At 39.1% G+C, this 19,963-nt stretch overlaps 1 protein-coding gene across 14 annotated transcripts in view; it reads right to left on the reverse strand.

Moving 5' to 3' along the window:
- ABLIM1 (actin binding LIM protein 1) overlaps positions 1-19,963 on the reverse strand; it is a 186,943-nt gene that overhangs the window by 131,314 nt on the left and 35,666 nt on the right. For 4 of the 14 annotated variants that reach the window (XM_079312949.1, XM_079312956.1, XM_079312948.1 and 1 more), the window contains exon 1: positions 8,197-8,371. The exons of 2 other annotated variants lie outside the window; for them this stretch is intronic. In XM_079312949.1, coding sequence (XP_079169075.1) covers positions 8,197-8,236 — 40 coding nt within the window. In that variant the 5' untranslated portion in view covers positions 8,237-8,371. Of the gene's footprint in view, positions 1-8,196; positions 8,372-19,963 lie in introns of those variants that run through there. 8 more of the 14 variants (XM_079312960.1, XM_079312959.1, XM_079312945.1 and 5 more) reach the window with 3 other exon arrangements.

Here is a 19,963-nt window from a genome sequence, read left to right on the forward strand (position 1 = left end):
GCTAAGGCACCAGGAGTAACAGGAACAGGGTATTTTCTCAGCACACTGGTTGGAGCATGAGGCCCATCTAATCTTGTTCTTATCCTGGCTGAGAAATAAACACACAAGAGCTGAATCAGCAGTCCTGCTGCCAGACAGCTGCAGTGGCCACACATACCTGTCTCTGTTCTGCTCCTCTAATGAAATCCTCTACCAATCACACCAATGTCAATGACATCTGCTTAGATAAACACTGCAGAATGAACTGTCTGTGCTCTCTTGATTCAGGTGGTGACCACCAGTGAAGAACAGGTGCTCCTCACATGCAAATATGCTCCTGGAACACTACACTTGTTTACTGTCCATTCACTTAACACCTGCTGCTTCTTCACTGAGACCATATTCACTTATGAAAAACATTTAAGAGAGCTCATATAAGTACTGCTGATGGCGATATAAAGCACTAAGCAGACACTTCAAAGAGAGATCCATGCTAGTACATTTAGATGCAATTTTTATTCACAACAGATTGAAAAGCCTAGTTACTAATATTTAGTATTACTTCCTAAATACTAATATTTATTATTACTTGAAGAATTTACTGTCTAGACATACATAAGATATAGTTTAAATACAGCTATGGGGCTTTGGTATCTTTTATTGTGATAAAGGCTATGAAGAACTTGCAGAGGTAGGGATTCTACAGTCCACAGGTCTCTACCAAGTTAGTTTACTGGTTTAAACCCACACAAGGTTCTCTAAGGTAAGCTGGACTACTGCCTGCAACAGGAGGAACAGAAAGACCACAAAGCCACAAGGCTTCTCTGTACTGGCAAAAAGAAAAAGAAAAAAAAAAAAAAGACTAACTGAAAAGGGCTAATTCAGGTTAAAATTCAGGCTAATTCAGGTACCAAAGGTAAAAGGATCTGTGTTATAACTCAGCTGAGCAACACAATTAAGAATGAGTGTCCCATACAGGCTTCTTATCAAGCTGCCACATGACATTTTTTTGCACTGCTTTTATAACTGACCTTTAGGTAATAATTAGCCAAACTCCACCAAATGCCTGTTTCTGCAGCATACACATGCAAATTGAAGAACTGCTAGAAAATCTGCCCAGCCCATGAAATCTGTGAATGTCTGTGTGAAAGGACAGTATCAAGTTCAACCCTGAATAGTGTGTAGTTACATTTGTATCTAAAGATTCTGCTCTTTGAAAAACCACCTGGGGATCTCTCCAGGTGGCACACTGAAAATCAGACCTGTTTTATACATCCACAGCAAGATCTGCATGCACAAGCCATTCTGTTAAACTAACTTGGAAGTACAAAAGCAAATGTTATTTTATGTATTGGTTTCTTGGTATTCATTCCAAAACATACATGAAACATCACTTTGCCCTTTATTCTCCTGTTACAATTTGTAACCAAGAAAAAACGCAAGAGAAAACACAACTGCACTTCTATCTCAGACTTAACTAAAACCACACTGTGACAATTTCCTTTCCCAACTGATGACATTTGCAAAATCTTTCAGCTGAATTAAAGCATTGTGCTCAGCTTCCTGTTATCAACTATGTATGATAACTTCCATGGCACATGAGCCTTTGGTAACAAAAGCCCAGCTTTGCAGTGCATTGTAATGCTGGACAGGCAGCATAACAAGCTCTTGGGAATGCTTTTCCCTTTGCTGTATGCTCAGAAACTGAATCTGACTCGTTTCCTCCATCCCCAACAACCACCAAGTTTATCCTTCAGTGAAGCAGCGAGCAGAAAGATTAAACAAACAAAAATATCTAAACAATATACTTGAGATTACATCTAATGATCTTTTTCTTGGACAAAGGAGAGCAACACCAGCCATCTAACTTCACCTGAAATTATTAGCTGGGCTGAAATAGGACAAAGAAGAACAGTAGATAGAAAAATCAATCAGCAAATGAAGTATTTAAATGACATTAGGGAAAAAAAGCTCTAATAATGTCAGCTAATAATGTACTGTCTACTACCTCTGGAAGCCTTAACATAGGATTTGGGAAAAATGCTGTCTCTGCACTCCCACAGACTTGCTGTTCATCCCTGAGCCATTCTCTTAATCTCTTCCATTGTATTTCCCCCTATCACTTTCCCCCTCACAAGGGATTTGGAACAATAGGTACATTAAAGACTGAAGTTTTCAGATTCTGTGATAATGGAAACTATAGAAGTACCACAGATGATAACACTAGGGACTAACTGGTCAGCATTAAAAAAAGAGGTCATGTAAAGCACAGCTGAGTGCTTCTCCTTGATCTTCATTACATTCCAACTTCATTTGTATTTCTCAAAGATTTTCCAATAGATTGTATCCCTTATTTAACACTAAAAGTGTTTTCCACAGAACACCAAGTTATCAAGAAAGGCAAACAGTTAATTCTGTACATTTTCTCCAATGGAAAGTTCAATTTTTAGTTATTCTCCCCCAAACAAGCAGAATCACTGTTACTGTGGCTGCTGTGAGTAGAAGAGTTAGCAGGTTACGACAATAGACCTGATTCAACTAAAATATATTTACCTTACTTTATCCATTTCAATGTTTATTTTGGAATAGTTATGGGGAAAAAAAATCTCTGTTCACATCTATTTTCAGACATAAAATAGCAGTGTGTGCATTAATGTATCTGCCTATTGCATTATTAGGAGGTGAGGTGGCTCAGCATTTTATTTCCTGGCAGCACAAGGCTAATCTATTGATCTACAATGTCAAGAACACTGCACTATGGATTCTTGCACAAACCCAATCCTTTTTACTTACACGTAGAAAAAAAGCCAAGTGTAATTGCTGACAACTGATGCAATTTCCTAGGCAAGATCTAGTGAAAACTATATGAAATATAAATACAAAAACTGCTGCACTTCCAAGACTTTGTATAATTGACTCAACAACACAATCCAAGTGCTTGCCTACCTCAAAGTTCATAAATAATCCCATAACTTCTGTGGGGCTGAGCTCTATGCTTGAAGTCAAAGAGGTGCCTAAGCCACTCTAGGGAACCATTAGCCAAAAGGATCCTGGCAGAATTTGGCAGTTCTTCAGATCTTCAGTAGGAAGCTTTTTTTCCTACTCAGCAATGTTTAGGTGTCTTTTATTTTAACAGAGCAAAGACTTTCAAGACAAATGTAATTCCTTTAATCATACTCTTTTCTTTACTTTTTCCTTTCTTGAACTTTGACTTTTTTTTTTTTTTTTTTCCAGTTGAGAGAAGAAGCTCCTTGTAACATCCTCTTCACAGTAGACATCACAGTAACTGAGACAGAAATATGTTGGGAAGCAGAGAGATCAAAGTTAAAACCTCAGAGATCTTTCATTTCTCAGTTTATTTCCTGTACCTTTGTAAAGAGTGACGTTGTTACAAGCATGACATCAAAGAAAGAACCACTCCCCTTGTTATGCCCTGAAATAAACTGGATATCATTACAGTCTCTTCTGACATGTCACATAATTACAAAAACACACTTTATTCAAATGCTGAATTTGAGTAAAAAATTACATCAGAAGAAAGTCTTCTCTAGATCACTGCAGGGCTTCCTAAACATCTTATTTTAACTTTATCCATTGTCCCCTAACACTGCATCTTCTGCAGTAGTTGTAGCACCAGCACACATGATCATAAGAATTAAGTATTTCTCTTGCTGCATCCAACTCTCAAATTCTCCAACATCAAAGCCATTCTCAGAGTATGGCATAACTCTAAAAGGAGAACTCCTGCAGTCACACTGCCCTCTTGTAGTGAAACTCTAAAAGAGAGTCCTTCTTTGTACTATAAAGACTAATTTAAACCCCTACCAGAAGCCAGTAGAAACTGTTTGTCAATGTCCATCACAGCTAAGAATAGGAGGCTACCTTTCTATATAGTGGAAAGTATGGCACTGCTACAGGATGCCAGAAATGACATCAGATCAGTTCATCCACTGCCAGCATTCCTCATAAAAGCAGCTTTAAATATGCTGTGTTGGCTAACCTTTGTTTTCTAATTAAATAAATCCTACTGCACTGTTGAACCCTTCCTCTTGTGGTCAGCACTATCTTCTGGTTAAATCAGCTGCACACACACACAAGTGATCAAGAGCCATGTTAAAACTAAGAAATTGTCAGTTAAGCAAAAATATCCCTCTGTGAGCAGCTCACTTCTCTCAAAGGGATCACATTCTGTACAGGCAAAAATGAGACAAAGACACATCTGAAAATACATTAATGGGACAGAAAAAAACACTTGGAATTTGTCTCCATTTATTAATGGCAGGAAATCACATATAGCATATGCCAACTAGTATTTGATAAAGAGAGGTTTCAATCCCCTTGGGTATTTCATAGCTACACAAATATTTTGCTTATATTTTACTGATAGTTTAGTGGAATTCCTTGACCAAGGGCTGTAATCCAGCACCATCAGGAAAAGCAGCAGTCAGAGAAACACAGAAAACTTCCAGAGCTGACTGTACATTGAAAAGGAGAAACGTGCTCTTGATTTGAGGACAGGTACAGCTGGATTTGTTCTTTACCAGTGCCACTCAACACTGGACAAGCCATATCTTAGGATATTTCCCTGACATGTTCAATGTTGTGAAGCTGTGCCTATCAAATCCTTGGAGAGTTATTCCAAGATAGCACAAAATCAAGAGTCTTGATCTTGCAGTGGTAGTGGAGGGCACTCATAATCTAGTGAGCTACAATTTTGAAAGAGGAAGTAGGAAACAAGGTCTTACAATAGTAGGAAAAACCATTCCAGTGATATCATAAATTACTGGAATGGTGAATGAGTCAAATGGAGCACCTAAAAGAACTGAAGACTATTTTGACTGCTTGACTGATATCTACCACAGTGTATTTGCAGCAATGATTTACTGCAGTTATTTCTTCAGCAAGAATTTCTTGATCTGATACTTCCACTGTATGACCAAATGCCATAAATTAACATGGGGATTTTTAAGGTCTTATGAGCTACTAAGCTCATGAGCATATGAGCTACTAAGAAAAGTTATTTTTCCAGCAGCTTAACTATAAACACAAGTGTAAGATTTCAATTAATTTGAAATTAATTGCAACTAGAACATAATGTAAAGTCAAGATGGCCCTGGCCATCTTTGAGGGAGGATTTCTGCTGCATTCTTAGCCATCACCACAAGTCTCTGTACTTTCTGGTATTAAAAATACATTAGATATTGCATCTAGCCAGTTACTCCATGAGACGCCTGGTTCTTCAGTTTCTGTAGAATGTAAACAACTATTAATAGTACATACTAGGAGGGTGGTTGGTTTGGGTTTTTTAAGTGTAAACACTCCCTCAGCCTAGAGCAAAACTTAAGTTTCCTTTCATTTGTGTTGACGTTACCACTGTGGTATTTGTTTAATACACAGATTTACCACTGACACAAATCAATCACAAAAAAAAAAAAAAAAATCATTTTTCTATGCAGTTCAGCTTCAAAAACCCTGCTGGTATTAATGCTCTCTAGGAATCTTCAACTTTTTCAGTCAGAGTTTTCCCTTGTTTGATGGAGAAATAGTTCTGCAATGAAGAATAGCTAAGCAACAACAAAAATAATTAAAGAAAGTAGGCAAAGCAGCCAACCTGTCAGGTTGTGTGAATAAAAACTGATTGATGAACTACTTCTTTAAGCAGCACTAAGCAAAATTTTCAGATGAATCAGTTAAAACAGGTGCTGATCACAACAGTGTTTATGAGTAGAAAACCTTATGTTATAAACATATGTTGTGCATATTTTCAGACTGAAACTAGTTGGCAGCTCCCAGTTAGTTCCTTTTTAACTATGAATGAATTAGAAGATAATGCACCATTTTGTAGTGGTTTTCTGATTGTTACTGAGTTTTGCCCCCAACATTTATGCTTTCTTTGAAATCCAGATTCTCACAGTACTGTTCCTGGAGTCAAGTAATTGATTCTGAACAAGGAAAAAGTTTCAGTTCTCCTGCTGCTTACTGGGTTATCATCAGAATAAGGTCAAGCCTTCCACCTTGAAACAGACAGCTGACAAAGAGAACCAGGGGATCATTTGTCTAGAATGAGAAAAGCCAGCTCATGAAACTGATTAAAAATGGAAGTCAAATTAAACAACCTGTTTTCATTACCAGCTTTAATGAAATGACAAGCAATTATCTCTCTTTATATCAGATTTCAAGACAGCTTGACTCCCCTGCTAACACTGGGGAAGTGCAAACACCTACAGAGCAGCAAAGACAAGGATCACTTGCCTCCCCTGTGCTTTCTCAGTGTGAATTCAATCACAAGTTTATCCATCCCAGCAGAAAGAAGAGATTCCCATCCCCACCCAGACCATCATCACCAACCAAAGCAGGCAGAGGTGCAAGCAAGGTTTCCCCAGTTCTCAGTGTACCTGGTCAGAGATTCAGCCTGACCTCACTATAATGAACCCCACAGGACCAGGGGATCACATATTCATTTGATTAAATTCACATAATGATGTGGCAGTTTCCCAGATCACAGCAAGATCACAGAATCAGAGAAACATTGAATCAATTGGGTTGGAAAGGACCTCCAGGATCGTGGAGTCCAACTGTTAACTCAGGACTAACCATGTCCCCAAGTGCCACACCTATGAATGTACAGAAACAGCTGTTTTAGCCAACTGCTATTGCATTCTACACTGGGAACATTAATTCTTAATTAATTATTAATTAATTGATAGTAATTAAAAATAAATAAAGTTTGTATTTTAAAAGCAAATTAGTAAAGAAATAAGGAAGAAGAAAGGAATTTTGCATATCTAATTCAGCTCACATTGAGATAAAGAACAGAAATAAAAATTCTATATCTAAATTAACATTAGATTAGGTTATGTGTTTGGCCTACAAAGATTAACTAGCAATGGAAAAAAATTTTTTTTGTTGTTACAATTGGTAGGAAACTTGAGTTGTATTTTTCTGTTGGTTTTTGGGTTTTTTTTTAAGGTAAAGTGACACTTTTCATAGAGAGGTGTAACAATTCTTCAGTATGTCTAGTACTTTTTTAATCTCCAGACCCACAAAGGAAGATGATATCTGTTTTTAAGAGACAAATACAGGACAATGCAAAGAAGGAAACTTGACTTTACTTCTTCCATCTCTAACCCCTGAAATCAAACGGGCACCCCAAGAGTTTATTTATCTGCCCAAGCATAACAGAGAAAACAACTACCCATACTTGAGTTACTAAGAAAGCTAAATACATCTTTTTCTACTTATGCCTCTTTCCTCACCTTTATCTAAGACTGTGGCATAAAATAAGAGGAATGTTTACTAAGCAAACTAAGAGTTGCATGGCTCTTGGATGCAAAGGGTATTCACTCTGTATCACCCACCACCAAAACTGAGCTGAATGTGCTCCAGGTGTGCAGCAGCAAAGTGCCTTGAGTTCACCTGGTTTCAGGTTGTTACATATTGGCACCCTGTGCTGCACAGTCATACCTGAAGCAGGGAAAGGCAGCACACACCAGCAAGAGGCACTGAACAGCCACCCCTGCTGTGCAGGGACAGCAGCAGTGACAGGTGGCTGCAGGACAGACAAGAACCTGTAGGTGTGCTCAGTCAGTGACACACAGATTGCACAAGGCTTCCTGAGCTTAAACACCAAAGAAACCTGCCCTCAAAAGCACCCTAACACTGACAGGTTATCAGCTTTTCTTTCAAAGCATCAATTAGCAATATTCTGAACTCTTATGCCACCTGCCACTACAGGACTCCAAAACCTCTTTTTGCAGAACTCACCCCACAGCATCATCATGCTGTCATCATCTTTAGCTAGAAGATGGGAAACTTCAAATGACAGCAGCGATTAATCTCTTACAAAAATACACACGGAGTCAGAGCTGGATAAAAAGCCTGTTTCATTCCACTGAGTTGTGCTCTGCTCCCTATGCTCAGATATCCATTCCAGAGGAGCAGCACATGGGTACATGCACACACTGTTCAGCCAAGTAACAAAGTCCACTGTTCATAAAACACACCAGGCTGGGGAGGTGTTTAACTCTTAAATCAGTAAAGAAAAACAAACTGAAATAAAGAAACTGCTTTTCTTATCAGAAAGATCCCAATTTCAGTCCAACAGAGGTTCCTCAGCCTGATTCCCTCTGTAAACCCAAGAACCAATGTCCTGTGGATGGCTTAACCTGTCATTTATCATTAGAGATTTCCATAGCAGAGCAATAGTCCGGGACAAACCTTTGCCGTTTGCAGAGCTCTGATGTATTTCCAGTTCCATCTGTGCTCTCAGGCAGTTTTGTTCCTGCACCTCCAAAGCTACAGCCTGGCAGAGAAGGAATGACAAGCTGGAGGAACAAGTGAGAGCCCTCAGAGGTGGCTCACTCTGTGGCTCCACTCCGACTATTTCCTGGGTTGAACAGTATGAAAGGGAGTGGCCCAAGCAGAATAGGTGTGTCTGTGTTCCCAGTTTAAAGGAAGAGTGAGTATTTTCCTCTAGATACTATTCCATTACTAATTGAGACCTTGGTATGCTGTCTTTCAAACAATGACACGCCTTAATGCTCTGACCATCTCAAATCAGCTAAAACTTATTGATCACTTTATTTTTCATACAAAAGGATCCTAAGCAGCAGCCTTAAAAGTTGACTGCAACCAGAGTTGATTTTGTCCTGAAACTGTTTTCTGTCTATTTCACTCTGCATCTCATCTCCACTCCACTACATAAAACTCCACTGTTTTATGGCTATACTGCACCTAAACAAAGGAGGAAGACCCTGTGAAAGAAACAGTTATAGATTTTCACACACACTCAGAACAGGGAAAACTGAAGTTGCAGGCATCTTCCCTCTGCTCCCATTGCACCCCTCCCGGACAGAGGCAATCAGGCTGACTGTAAGTGCAGACTTCCAGGCATTTCCTTCTACGCATTGCACAAACCAGAGACAAACTGTTCCTTGAGCAGCTGAATTAATGAATCTTTTTGTTCTGATTGATTTGAGTCCAACATCCTCAACACCCATCGGGTTTGCCCTACCTCCTTGGAACATCCTCTTGGCATACCATCCCCAGAATTACTTCCAGTTCCTTTCCATTTGTCTGCTTTCCCAGTTCCTTTCCATGTCCATTAAATCATCCACAGAACCCTTAAGCTGTCTCCTTTAACTGCATCAAATTCTTTCTGAATTTCTCCTCACACCTCCTGAGCTGCACATTCTCTTCTTCTATGCTTTCTCCCCTGGACCCATACTAATGGTTAGCACCTTTAAGTTCTGTTCCCCTTGAAGAGGGAGAGAGGGAAGACTGAAAGAGAAGTTGTTTAACCCTCATCCTACAAAATTTGACTGAAAAGCAGCCAAGCACAAGGTGCAGAAACTGACAATTTGCAAACTGAAGCCCTCTTTAGAATACACTTACTCTCCTCTGTGCATTACTATGGACTGAGAGATACTGCTGAAACAAGAAATCCATTTTATCACTGAGATTTCACTTCAGACGACAAAAAATTATCACTTCTTCTCAAAACATGAATGAAAAGATGCCAGAACATATAAAAACTTTTGGCTTCTTGGTTGGGAACTGCTAAATATGACCAAATTTTGGCTAAGTACTTTAATTCCCTCCTTCAAACACTAAATCCTGAATTTCCTGGACTCCTGACTTCATTTTTCCCACAATGAATTGTCATCTTCTCAGCCAGCTTGTTACAAAAACAGTCATTCAGATGCACAGACAAATGTAAACACAGGCACAGAACCTGGTCTCTCTACCTTTATTCTCAGCCTGACATTGTTCTCCTGTGGTTTTATAAATTTTATTTGCTGCCAAAATAAGTGGAGTGCAGGACAGGGTGTTTACTCAATTTGGACTGTAACATGCCTGACTGAAAATGAAAAGCTCATCAGAAACACTGCTTTCTTCCCATTCCCATTCTTCTTTTTAATAAGCAAAGCACTCCACACTTTAATTACCATTACTAATCCTCTGACGTGGTAAACAGATACAATTATTCTTTTTCTACAGACACAAAATTAAACTACTGTATTCCCAGGAAGTTTTGACCACTAGAATTTATATATTTTATTTACTCTGCCCCTAGATACAACTGCATGTTTTGTTTCTGTCCCAGACATAAGCAGCTCCATGGGCCCAGAAATAAGTTTTGTCCTCATTAGGAGACAAGTTCCTCAAGTACACCAGGGTGGTTTCTTCTGTTAACCACATTTATGTATTTTTTGTTTAGGTGAAGAGGTGAAGAATAAGAATGATTCAATACACATCTTCATTTTTTGCAAGTCATCACTTTCTCAGTAGCTCAGTATTATTAGTACCTACAACATTAGACACCATATTCAAGGCAGGTACAAATATAAGTCATCTACATGGCTATTTATGAACAAAACATCACTTCTCTAATATATTTGATTACATATTCACTTTCATTTATGTCCAGTTAACTGACCCTACCTTGTACCTTTGTACAACACGATCACTTCTCATTGTAAAAGTTCTGAGTCCCATTTCAGCACCTTTGGTTTCCTAAAGCTGAAGGTCCAGTCTGCAGGAATTTCAGAGTATTTGAAATCTGCCAGTGGGCTGCATAAACACTGTATGTTGTTCTCATGAGGAAAAAAAAAAAAAAAAAGCCACGTAAATCTTGCCAAGTGACAAGACTTGGAAATACTGCAGTCTGTTATGCTCTGCAGAGAGATGTTTTGGTTGGCTATTAAAGCTCAGCTGAGACTCTCTGGCTGTTAGTTCTCCAGCAATTTCATTGGATTTAGCTTATTCCATCCTACACAGTTCTCAGGCTTATTGTAATTCCTACAAAGTGATTGAGAATAATCAATCCCTGTGCTGCAAGGGATACACAGAACTACACTGCTGCCAGAAAAACAGAGAGACAACAGCATTCTCCATGACTCCATCACACAAACCAACAATCTGACATTTCCTGAATTTAAAAGTTCATTTGTACAATTTTCCTTTTTTAATTACCCTTTTTTCTCCCTGAAGTCTTCATATAACCCAAGCAGAAGCACACACATTCATAAACTACCTAGTATCAGAAAACCTACTAATCAAGAATGTTATCAGCCACTTCAGAAAACCACAGATCCATGAATCAACACATTCCCACAGTACCTAGAAGACAGGCAAGGCATCAAAGTTTTTCCTTCAAGTTTCAAAATAATTTCTTCCTAGATGACATTGGACCATTTAGCTCAGCCTGTTCCCTGGAAGATTTTTAATCCTGTTGAGATATTTTTTCCATCCTACAGATGAGGAAAAACACGGGGAAAACTGAGTGATCCTTCCAGGACAACAAATCTCTATGCCCAGTTTAGAAACTGAATTGAGGTCTCATGAATCTCAAACCAAAGGTCTGGCCATCACACCTCATTTTTAAAGAAAATTATTTATTTAAAAAAAACAAAAACAACCAAACCCCAGAAGGAAAAAAAACAAACAAAAAAAAACCCCAAAAAAACTCAGAGACTTTAAAGGATACCAATAAGCTCTTACCAAAAGAAATGAACTTAGCCTGCTCCCTCACAGTTTATCTTCTTATGTGTTCTCACTTCAAGTCCTATAGAATGGAAAATGTCCTTACACAGTCCCTGTGGGTGCCACAGCCTTTTCTCCAGAGCTGGTTCATAAGTGACAGTGCCACAACCAACACATCACAGGAGCAAAATTACAAGCAGACTCTGCCTCAGTATTTCAACTATTTCCTTCACCTCCCAATACAGGCTGACATTCCTGATTGCAGGTAATTCTTCTCGTTTACAGTTTCCAGGAGTGATTCCTCCAGATTTTTTGCCCCATTCTTTGAAATTATTACATCAGTGTCATTGTCTCTGCCTTGCAGCAGAAATAAATTTACAATAACTTCCTCAGAGTTGGCACACAGCAATTATTTTCAAGTGTAACTGCTTAGAACAAGTATTCTGCCATGTCTCCTGTGCTCCAGAAAAATAAACCTTTATAGACATATAAAGTGTAGCCAAGCAAACACTCCTTTCTTGTGCGTTTTTAATTGCATCCTAATTATAGCATTTTACATGCATTTATGTACCTTTTATCCTAGGGTATCCCAGAGCATTTTGTAAACTGTCACACGGTTTTAAAAGGAGGTCTATATTAACCCAGAGCTACTCATACCAGACATTTCCAGAATCCAGTGCAGCAGCTTGTAGATAAATTCATTAAGGGAGAGATTTGGGCCAACGGCAGCACACTGAATCTCTGTAGTTAGATAAAGACCCTCCCTCCCCCTTCAGACATCATTTGAAGTACTTGCATATCCATTTCATTTGATGGTCTCAATGTTTTAAAAACATTAATTAACTTGTACAGTATTTTAATTAGTTAAGGCATAAACAAAGATCTAAAACCTGCAACAGGAAGTGCTTAAGGGAAAAAGCTTTAGAACCAGGGCAAATACTCAGAGATCCTTCTAGATTCTCTCTCACATTGCAGGAAAATGCTGATTTAGCTTTAGACTACCTCCAGATCAATTTTTAATAGCCACTAATGCACCTATTTTCCATGTTTTTCTTCTAATTTCTTTTGGAATATGTCCCTGCTTTTTATTAATCTACACTCTGAAGTAGTGAGTTCCATGCTGCATGAAGAAATGCTTCCAAAAGAGCTTTTGTTTTGATTTGATTAGGTTGAGGCCAAAATAATTATACCCCCAGGAAAAAAGAAGAAGAAAAAAAAAATCTCTACATGCTTCTTCTGCATAAAGATTCTACAATATTTCATCATGTCTCTCAACACTGCTCAGTTTTACAGGTAAACAAACATAGGAGCTAATTTTTTTTCCAGCAAAATAATCTGAATCAAGGCTTCACATCTGCATGAATACAAGCTGTTTATTTTTAGATGCCTAATTTTAGGCAGCTCGTTTTAAAAATTCCACCCATACAGACGCCAAGTTATTTTCCGAGGTCACACACTGAGGCAGCGACAGCCCTGATGAAAAAGCCCAGGCATCCTTGTCCTCACAATCATTATCAGGAGGCAAAGAGAAGGGGTAAACTGCACACTCCCCAACATATCCACACAGGAAGGAAGGAGACTGAGTCAATTCTACTGGGATTTCAATCTACGCTTGTTAGAAATACAGATATCCCAGTTGGGATGCACTGAGCTTTAAACAGCTTCTAGACCAAAAATGACAGCCTCCCATTGTACTTCAAGAGTTACTTAACAGTTTGCCTTTCCCCAAGCTAAGCCAAGTGTTTGTGAAGCCACAAGAACGTGTAAGCTCCCTCTGCTTCTCCATGCTCCAAGGTAGCTTGGAAATTGCTGATGCTGATTGCTTTCCCCTGACTTGGCTTCAATTCAGGCGCCAGGCAACGGATCACAAATGGATAACATGAAGATAAAATATTTGGCAGAAAAATTGACTGCCACACGCTTTCTGTTGCCAAGAAACAAAACAGGATGTATTAGAATTATCTCATTAATTAACTTCTCTGTAATTCTGTTTTTTATTGGCATCTTGTTGGTTAAGCAAATGCTTTTTCTTTTGGAAGGAAAGTGTGCTAAGCCTAAACAGGTACTTTCAATATATCAGAGGGTGGCATTTAACAGATCTTTACAATAAATAACTTTGGGCCAGATCTTCTTCTTGTTATAGTTGATTTTGCTTCCTGATACTAAAATAGCCTCCTTTCTTTTTGAAAGAGACTAGGTTAGTGGAGAGATCAATTTACATCAGCTGACAATCTAAACCCTAATTTTCTGCCATCACTTCTCTTTAACTTCAGGGAGTTACTAAATTATTTACTACAGGACTGAAATCATGATTTCTTGTTTCATTAATTGCTTTTTAAGAAGTTGAGTGCGGGTTTTTTTCAAAGCTCCTAATTTTGATATAAGTTAGTTGCAACAGTGATCCACTTGCCAAACAATTCTCATGAAAAAGAAAAATATCCAGATTCTGTCAATGGCAGAATAATGTTTACATCCTTAATTTTTTTCCATGGAGGACTCAACCTTTCAAGAAGTCAGCTAAGACCTAAATGAAAGGCCTGGCTGAGGAATTAGTTCTCAATGAGTAATAGCTGTAATGATTGTGAGACAACAAAAAATTGGTCTTTATTACATTAAAATAAAGCCTAGGTCTGTAAGCACTGCCCATGAAAAAAGCTTACTGATGCTCCCACAGGTATTTTGAACATATAAATGTTTGCTACAGCAAGTTAAACCAGACCAGAAATGCTGAAGATTACTTTCAGTGTACACCACTATGAACACAACAGCATAGTTTTGAAAAAGATGGTTTAAACAGTGCCTCCACTGCTTTCTTTAATGTCAGTGAAAGCTTTTCTTATGCCCTGAATATTGTTCAGAGTGAGGCAGGGCTCTGTTTATGCTCTGCAAAGAGATGCAAAAAAACAGGGAAGAAACCCCAGTTTTCTCTGTAAATCCTGCATGGAAATGTAGACATTTCTAGCCCACAGCATAAACAGAGATAGGCAAGAGTCAATATTGCAAATGTTCTTCTTCAGCCTTAACAAAAGCAGCATTATCTGTGTCAGATTTTTAGTACAACACATCACAGACTGTCAGCTCAGGAGCTCCTCAGGCTGAGACATGATACACCAGGACATGAGCAATGCTCAGTGCCATGGGTTCTGAGACTGTGCCCATCCTCAGCAGTCAGCCTCCCATGGTGGGAGTCTTTAAAATGGAAGTTTTTAAATTTTACTGTGTCTCTGTGACAATTAAAAGAGTAAGGTAATGCAATCTCTGAAGTGAATAGTTCACTGTTCTTTTCTATAAGAAATTGAGGTGTGGGACTGAGAGGAAAAGTATCAAACCCAGAGGGAAGGAATGGATACAACTCTCAGTGTATCACACGACAGTCAGACTCTTAACACCCCACAACTCCCTACAGAACTGATGGAGCTCCAGCTTAACTTGATCAGGTTCTGTGAGAAGTTGTGTAGTGAGGTGGAAACTGGACTCTTCTCCCAAGACAACAGGATTAGAGAAAATGGCCTCAAGTTGTGAGAGGGAAGGTTTCAACTGGTCATTAGAAAAATGCTTCCGACTGACAGGGTGTCAAGCACTGGAACAGGCTGAGGCTGGAGTCACCAACCCTGGAGGTATTTAACAGATCTGTAGATGAGGCACTTGAGGACATGATTTAGTGGTGAATGTGCCAGTGCTGGGTTAACAGTTGGAGCTGATGATGCAAATCCATTCCAACCTAAATGACTCTATGGTTTTATGCAATGTTTACAAGTTCCATGGAAAGCTGGTGTAGGGATTAACTTTCCTGTAGCTCCTATATTAAATTTATTTATGGAATGTTCATAAACTTCTCTTGTCACAATTTCATCCATTATTAAAAATGGCTCTTTTTTCTCCCTTCACAAGTATCATACACTTTTTGATGTATGTCCTGACAGGTACATTTCTCTTTGACTGAACTGAAGCAACACATCCCTGTTTAGAGACCTACCCAGCACCATCCTGTCATCAACCAAGGCATCAGCATTCTTCTCTGTCATTCACACCCCAGTAAACTCCAACTGTATGGCAAAAATCCTTCTTCTTAGTCCCCAAGCACACAAAGATCTCTTTCTAGATAAAACTGAATTTCAACTGATTTCTAGAATCCACAAGACAGTTTTTGTTTGGTTTAAGTGCAGTTGTACCTGATGGGAATATTAAAAATGAGAATAAATGACCAGTGTAGCCCTATAAAAAAACACATTGTCTCTTCAATAACTTAGAATTGGTAAGATCACAAATATATCTAAAGGCCAAGGCTCAAAAATCTGCTAGAAGGGAAATATCTCAAACAGTTACAGGTTTTTATAGTCCTACATTTGTTTTAAGTATTAAGCACTGTTGATAGATAAGAATATTGGAAGAATTCAAATGATGCTTTATAACTCTTTTTTTTTTTTTTTTTTGCTGCAAGGCAATTTTTATCTCAGCATGTTGGATCATATAAAAATTCTTTCATTAAATTTTTATCATCACTGGTGTTTCTACACATGAGATGTGACTCTACACTAAGGAATTTCTTTCTTATCACTGGGATTAAAGCAAGGTGATACACAAACCTAAACAAAAGGAGTTTTTTACAACCATAAATTTAACATGTCTCATTAATAGGCTCAATGGATATACCAGGATGTTAAACAGTAGTGAATTTGAATAAATAATGTTGGGGGTGGTGGTTATTTGTTTTGGTTCTTTTTCTTATTTTGCTAGGGTAAGCTGAGAAAACTGAAAGTGTTAATGTAACAGACCTCAGGAGCATCTGCAGTTGGTTATTTAACAAATAAGCAGTAAAAGAAGTTAAACAACCAGAAACATGCAAGATTAAAATTGATAGCAGGATTAAAATTGATAGAGGTTGTTAAGGCAGAAGAAGGGAAGATTTATTCTTCTTTTAATTCACATGCTTTATACCTGCATGTTTTCTTTAGAAGTAGGGCAACTGCTTCTAGTTAAAACACACAAGGGACACCTCACAGAATCAGTGGTTCTATTTATTTATTTATCACCTGTGTTTCAAAGCACAGAAAATGAGAACCATGTCTGCTGCTTCCTGCCATATCTAAGTGGCAGTTCCACATTGCTGTTCCTGTTACACAGTGCCCCATGCATTATAAACCACACACTGGGAGCACATCTGAGTGCAGCTCCTTATTCCATTCTGCCCAAATTTTCTGCTACAGCAAGCAGAAATCTGTCAAGGACTTACACATGGGACAAGAGACCAAAAATACTGAAATTCATATGGACCATCACTCATTTGTCAGGTGATTCACCACGAGGAGGACACAGTTTGAAAGGAAGAGCCCTGACAAGCAAGAGCAATGGGAGATGGAGGAGGAGATCATGGCTTATGTGAATGCTGAAAATCCTCTGGTGTCAGACCCCAGCTCATGGCTAGTGCTTGCTTTTACAGGCAGCCCACTGATAGCCTTACTGACACCTAAGATATGAGTAAGGCTGATAAGATTTGAGCCTAAAAGAGATACAGCCTGTGCCTACTGAGTGCAGACCACTGTGCAGGTCAAATTGCTGAAGGGCAGGAGCCCCTACATTCAGCAGTCTACTGCCATCAGAATCCCAGAGCCTTAAAAGAGAATCACAGAGCAAACCCAGCTGGAAGGGACCTCTGGAACTCTTTAGCTCAAGCTTCTGCCCAAAGCAGGGCTAGTTCAAAAATCTGATCAGGTTGCTCAGGGCCTTTTTCCATAAATGTCTGAAAACCTACAGAGACTGCACAACTTTTCTGCAGTCTTATCAAGGGTTTGGACACATGCATTGAGAAAATAGATTTCATTCTATTTATTTGGAATTTCTCTGGGTGCACTTTGTGACTGCTGGTTTCCACCCTTCCACTATGCACCAAGGGGAGTGTGGGAAGGGGTTTATGTAGGAAACATGGATCAACTCAGGCAATTGAAAACATCAGTTGTACCTGACCTTAGCACTCTCTTCCCCAGACCAGTGCCTCCAACTTTTCTATGTAGATCCCAAGCTCCAGATCCCCTAAACAGCACTCTGCTGCAGTTGCTCATTTGTCAGCATCTTTTTTGCACAGGAGGGTGAGAGTAAAACTGAAAAAAAAATTGGAAACGATTCCAGAGGAAGCCCTCAGTGCTGAACATAGAGGAGCAATCACTTCCCCTATCTGCCAGCTATCTTCTGCCAAATCTTGTAAATTTTACTCTACTCTGCAGCAAGCTGTCAGTGTCACCAGGACATGCTGCTGACTCACACTCCTGCCCCTCAGGACCTGCCAGTCTTTTTCTGCAGAGGGGCCACCTGGCCAGCTGCTCCCAGAATGGCAACCCCACCCACCCAATGTGCAAGATGCCACTGGCTTTGCCACCCCATAGTCCTTGCTGGCCCACTCTCCCTCTGAATGGCAGCCCTGTTCTCCCTGCAGTGCCCTGTTTCTCCCAACGTGGTGTCACATGTGAATCTGCTGAGGGGACATTCTGCCCCACCACAAGGCCACTGATGAAGATGTTGGACAGAGCAGCTCCAGCACCAAGCCCTGAGGAGCACTGCTTAGCACAGGCTGCTAGCTGGACACTGATACTTTGAGCCTGAAGGTCTAGCCAGTTTTCCACAAACTTTGTACTCCATCCATTTGGCCCACAATCCCCAGCCTGACTATAATTATGTGGAATGGATTTGTTTAGTGGCTGGGAGGACAGTGAGCACACTTCTCAAAGCTGCATCCCTGCTACACACCAAAGTCCAGACAGAAATGGAAACAAGCAACACTTGTGTCACCAGCTGAGAATTCCTCCCTTTCCCCCATATTACTACAATAACTTATTCCTTCTGTCCATCTTTTTCCTATTATATTCACAGAAGGGATACCAGCAAGGCCTTTTAACACCTCGTTCTCCTGTTATTAATTAATCTGCTCTCCTACAAAGAACAGGAGCAGCTAAGATGTGGTCTGTTTCTTCTATTTGAAGAATGGGCTGTTACAGTCAGTCATCCATCCCAGATGAATCAGAAAACAATTCTAGCCTTCAGCCTCTGAGAACCCTTGGAACAATTTTAAGAACACAAATTGATGCAAGCAAATTAAATTAAGATGGCATTTAACTGAGCATTTAGTCAGCAGTTTATGCACAACGATGACACCCACACACCAATTCTACTAATTTTTATCATGAATTTTACATTCAGTCCATGACAAATCGAAAGTGAAAAAAAACCCCACCCAACAAATAGCTGGCCTTTTAGCAGGCTGTTTAAGTGCACTAAAGGGATCAGAAGCTGCACTCAAGGTCAGCTGTGCTGCCAAAGCAAGCTGTTCAAAACAAATTCCACCTGGTGTACCTGTCTGCCATCAGCAATGGGAAAGGCTGAATAATACATTCCTTAAAGACACCTGCAATGGAAACATAAATCCTTTGTTCCACTCTGAGCAACTGTGCTTTTTATGTAGGCACCTTTACATGGATCACATATTCTTGGAAGCTCAGTTTCCAGATAACTTTATTACAGTGTCACTAATTTTTCCAGCTCAGAATTATTTTCAGCTTCAGAACAAATGCTATTTTTAAACTTAAACCCTGGCAAGAAAATGATCCTGGTGGTGTCTGGACTAAATTTATGATTACTATTACTTTTTCATCAATCTAAAATACTAAAATAATAAGAAACTATGGTGCTATCCACCAATAGAAATAATTAAAGCAAAAACCTAAAGAAACAAAAAACCTTAAATGCTATATATAGTCTTAGACTCCACATTTAAGAGAGGTCATTTTGTATCAAAGATGTGAGACTTTTTACTTTCCTCATCTCTAGGCCACTCATAACTTATTCCAAGACAAACTAGAATAAGTTATAGAACTGCCTTTTAAAATCTCCCTCTGATCTGGCTGTACTAAATCCCCTCACCTTTTCTAGTCATCTGTCTCAGCAAACATAGACATACTCTTCCCTATGATCATAAATTAATTTGCAAAGCAGAATTTCCTGGAATTCTAGAATGAAACTCCCATTTTCCAAAAAGTCGCATTTAGAAAATTTCAGAGTACAAGCAGCTTCCAAACTAAATAAATGAGCTGGTTCATCACAGAAGTAATTCTTAGTGTTCTTCAACTATAACCACACAAGAAAACCAAAACTAATTCTGGAAATAATCAGCAGTACCTCCAGCCCAATATGCATTTTACACTGTCAGAAATTAAAACCATAGCTCTTCTATGCAAATGATATTACTTTTAGAAACATCAAAATAAGAAGAAAAAACAGCCTGTTTCTCTCCCATTGAAGTTGTTTAAAAAAAAAAAAACTTCCAGCATATAAAGCAGATGATAAATCTTGCCTCTCTAGAAGGCACTGCTTCCCACTCAATTCTGCCACAGCAGAGCACATGCTCCTTTCCAACACAAACACACACACCCAAATATGAAGGCATCTTCTCATAAATTTAAATACACATTATGAATAAAACTACCGTAAGGCAAGCTGACAGGAGACAAGA

Source organism: Erithacus rubecula, assembly GCF_903797595.1.
Source record: "Erithacus rubecula genome assembly, chromosome: 9".
NCBI lineage: Eukaryota > Metazoa > Chordata > Aves > Passeriformes > Muscicapidae > Erithacus > Erithacus rubecula.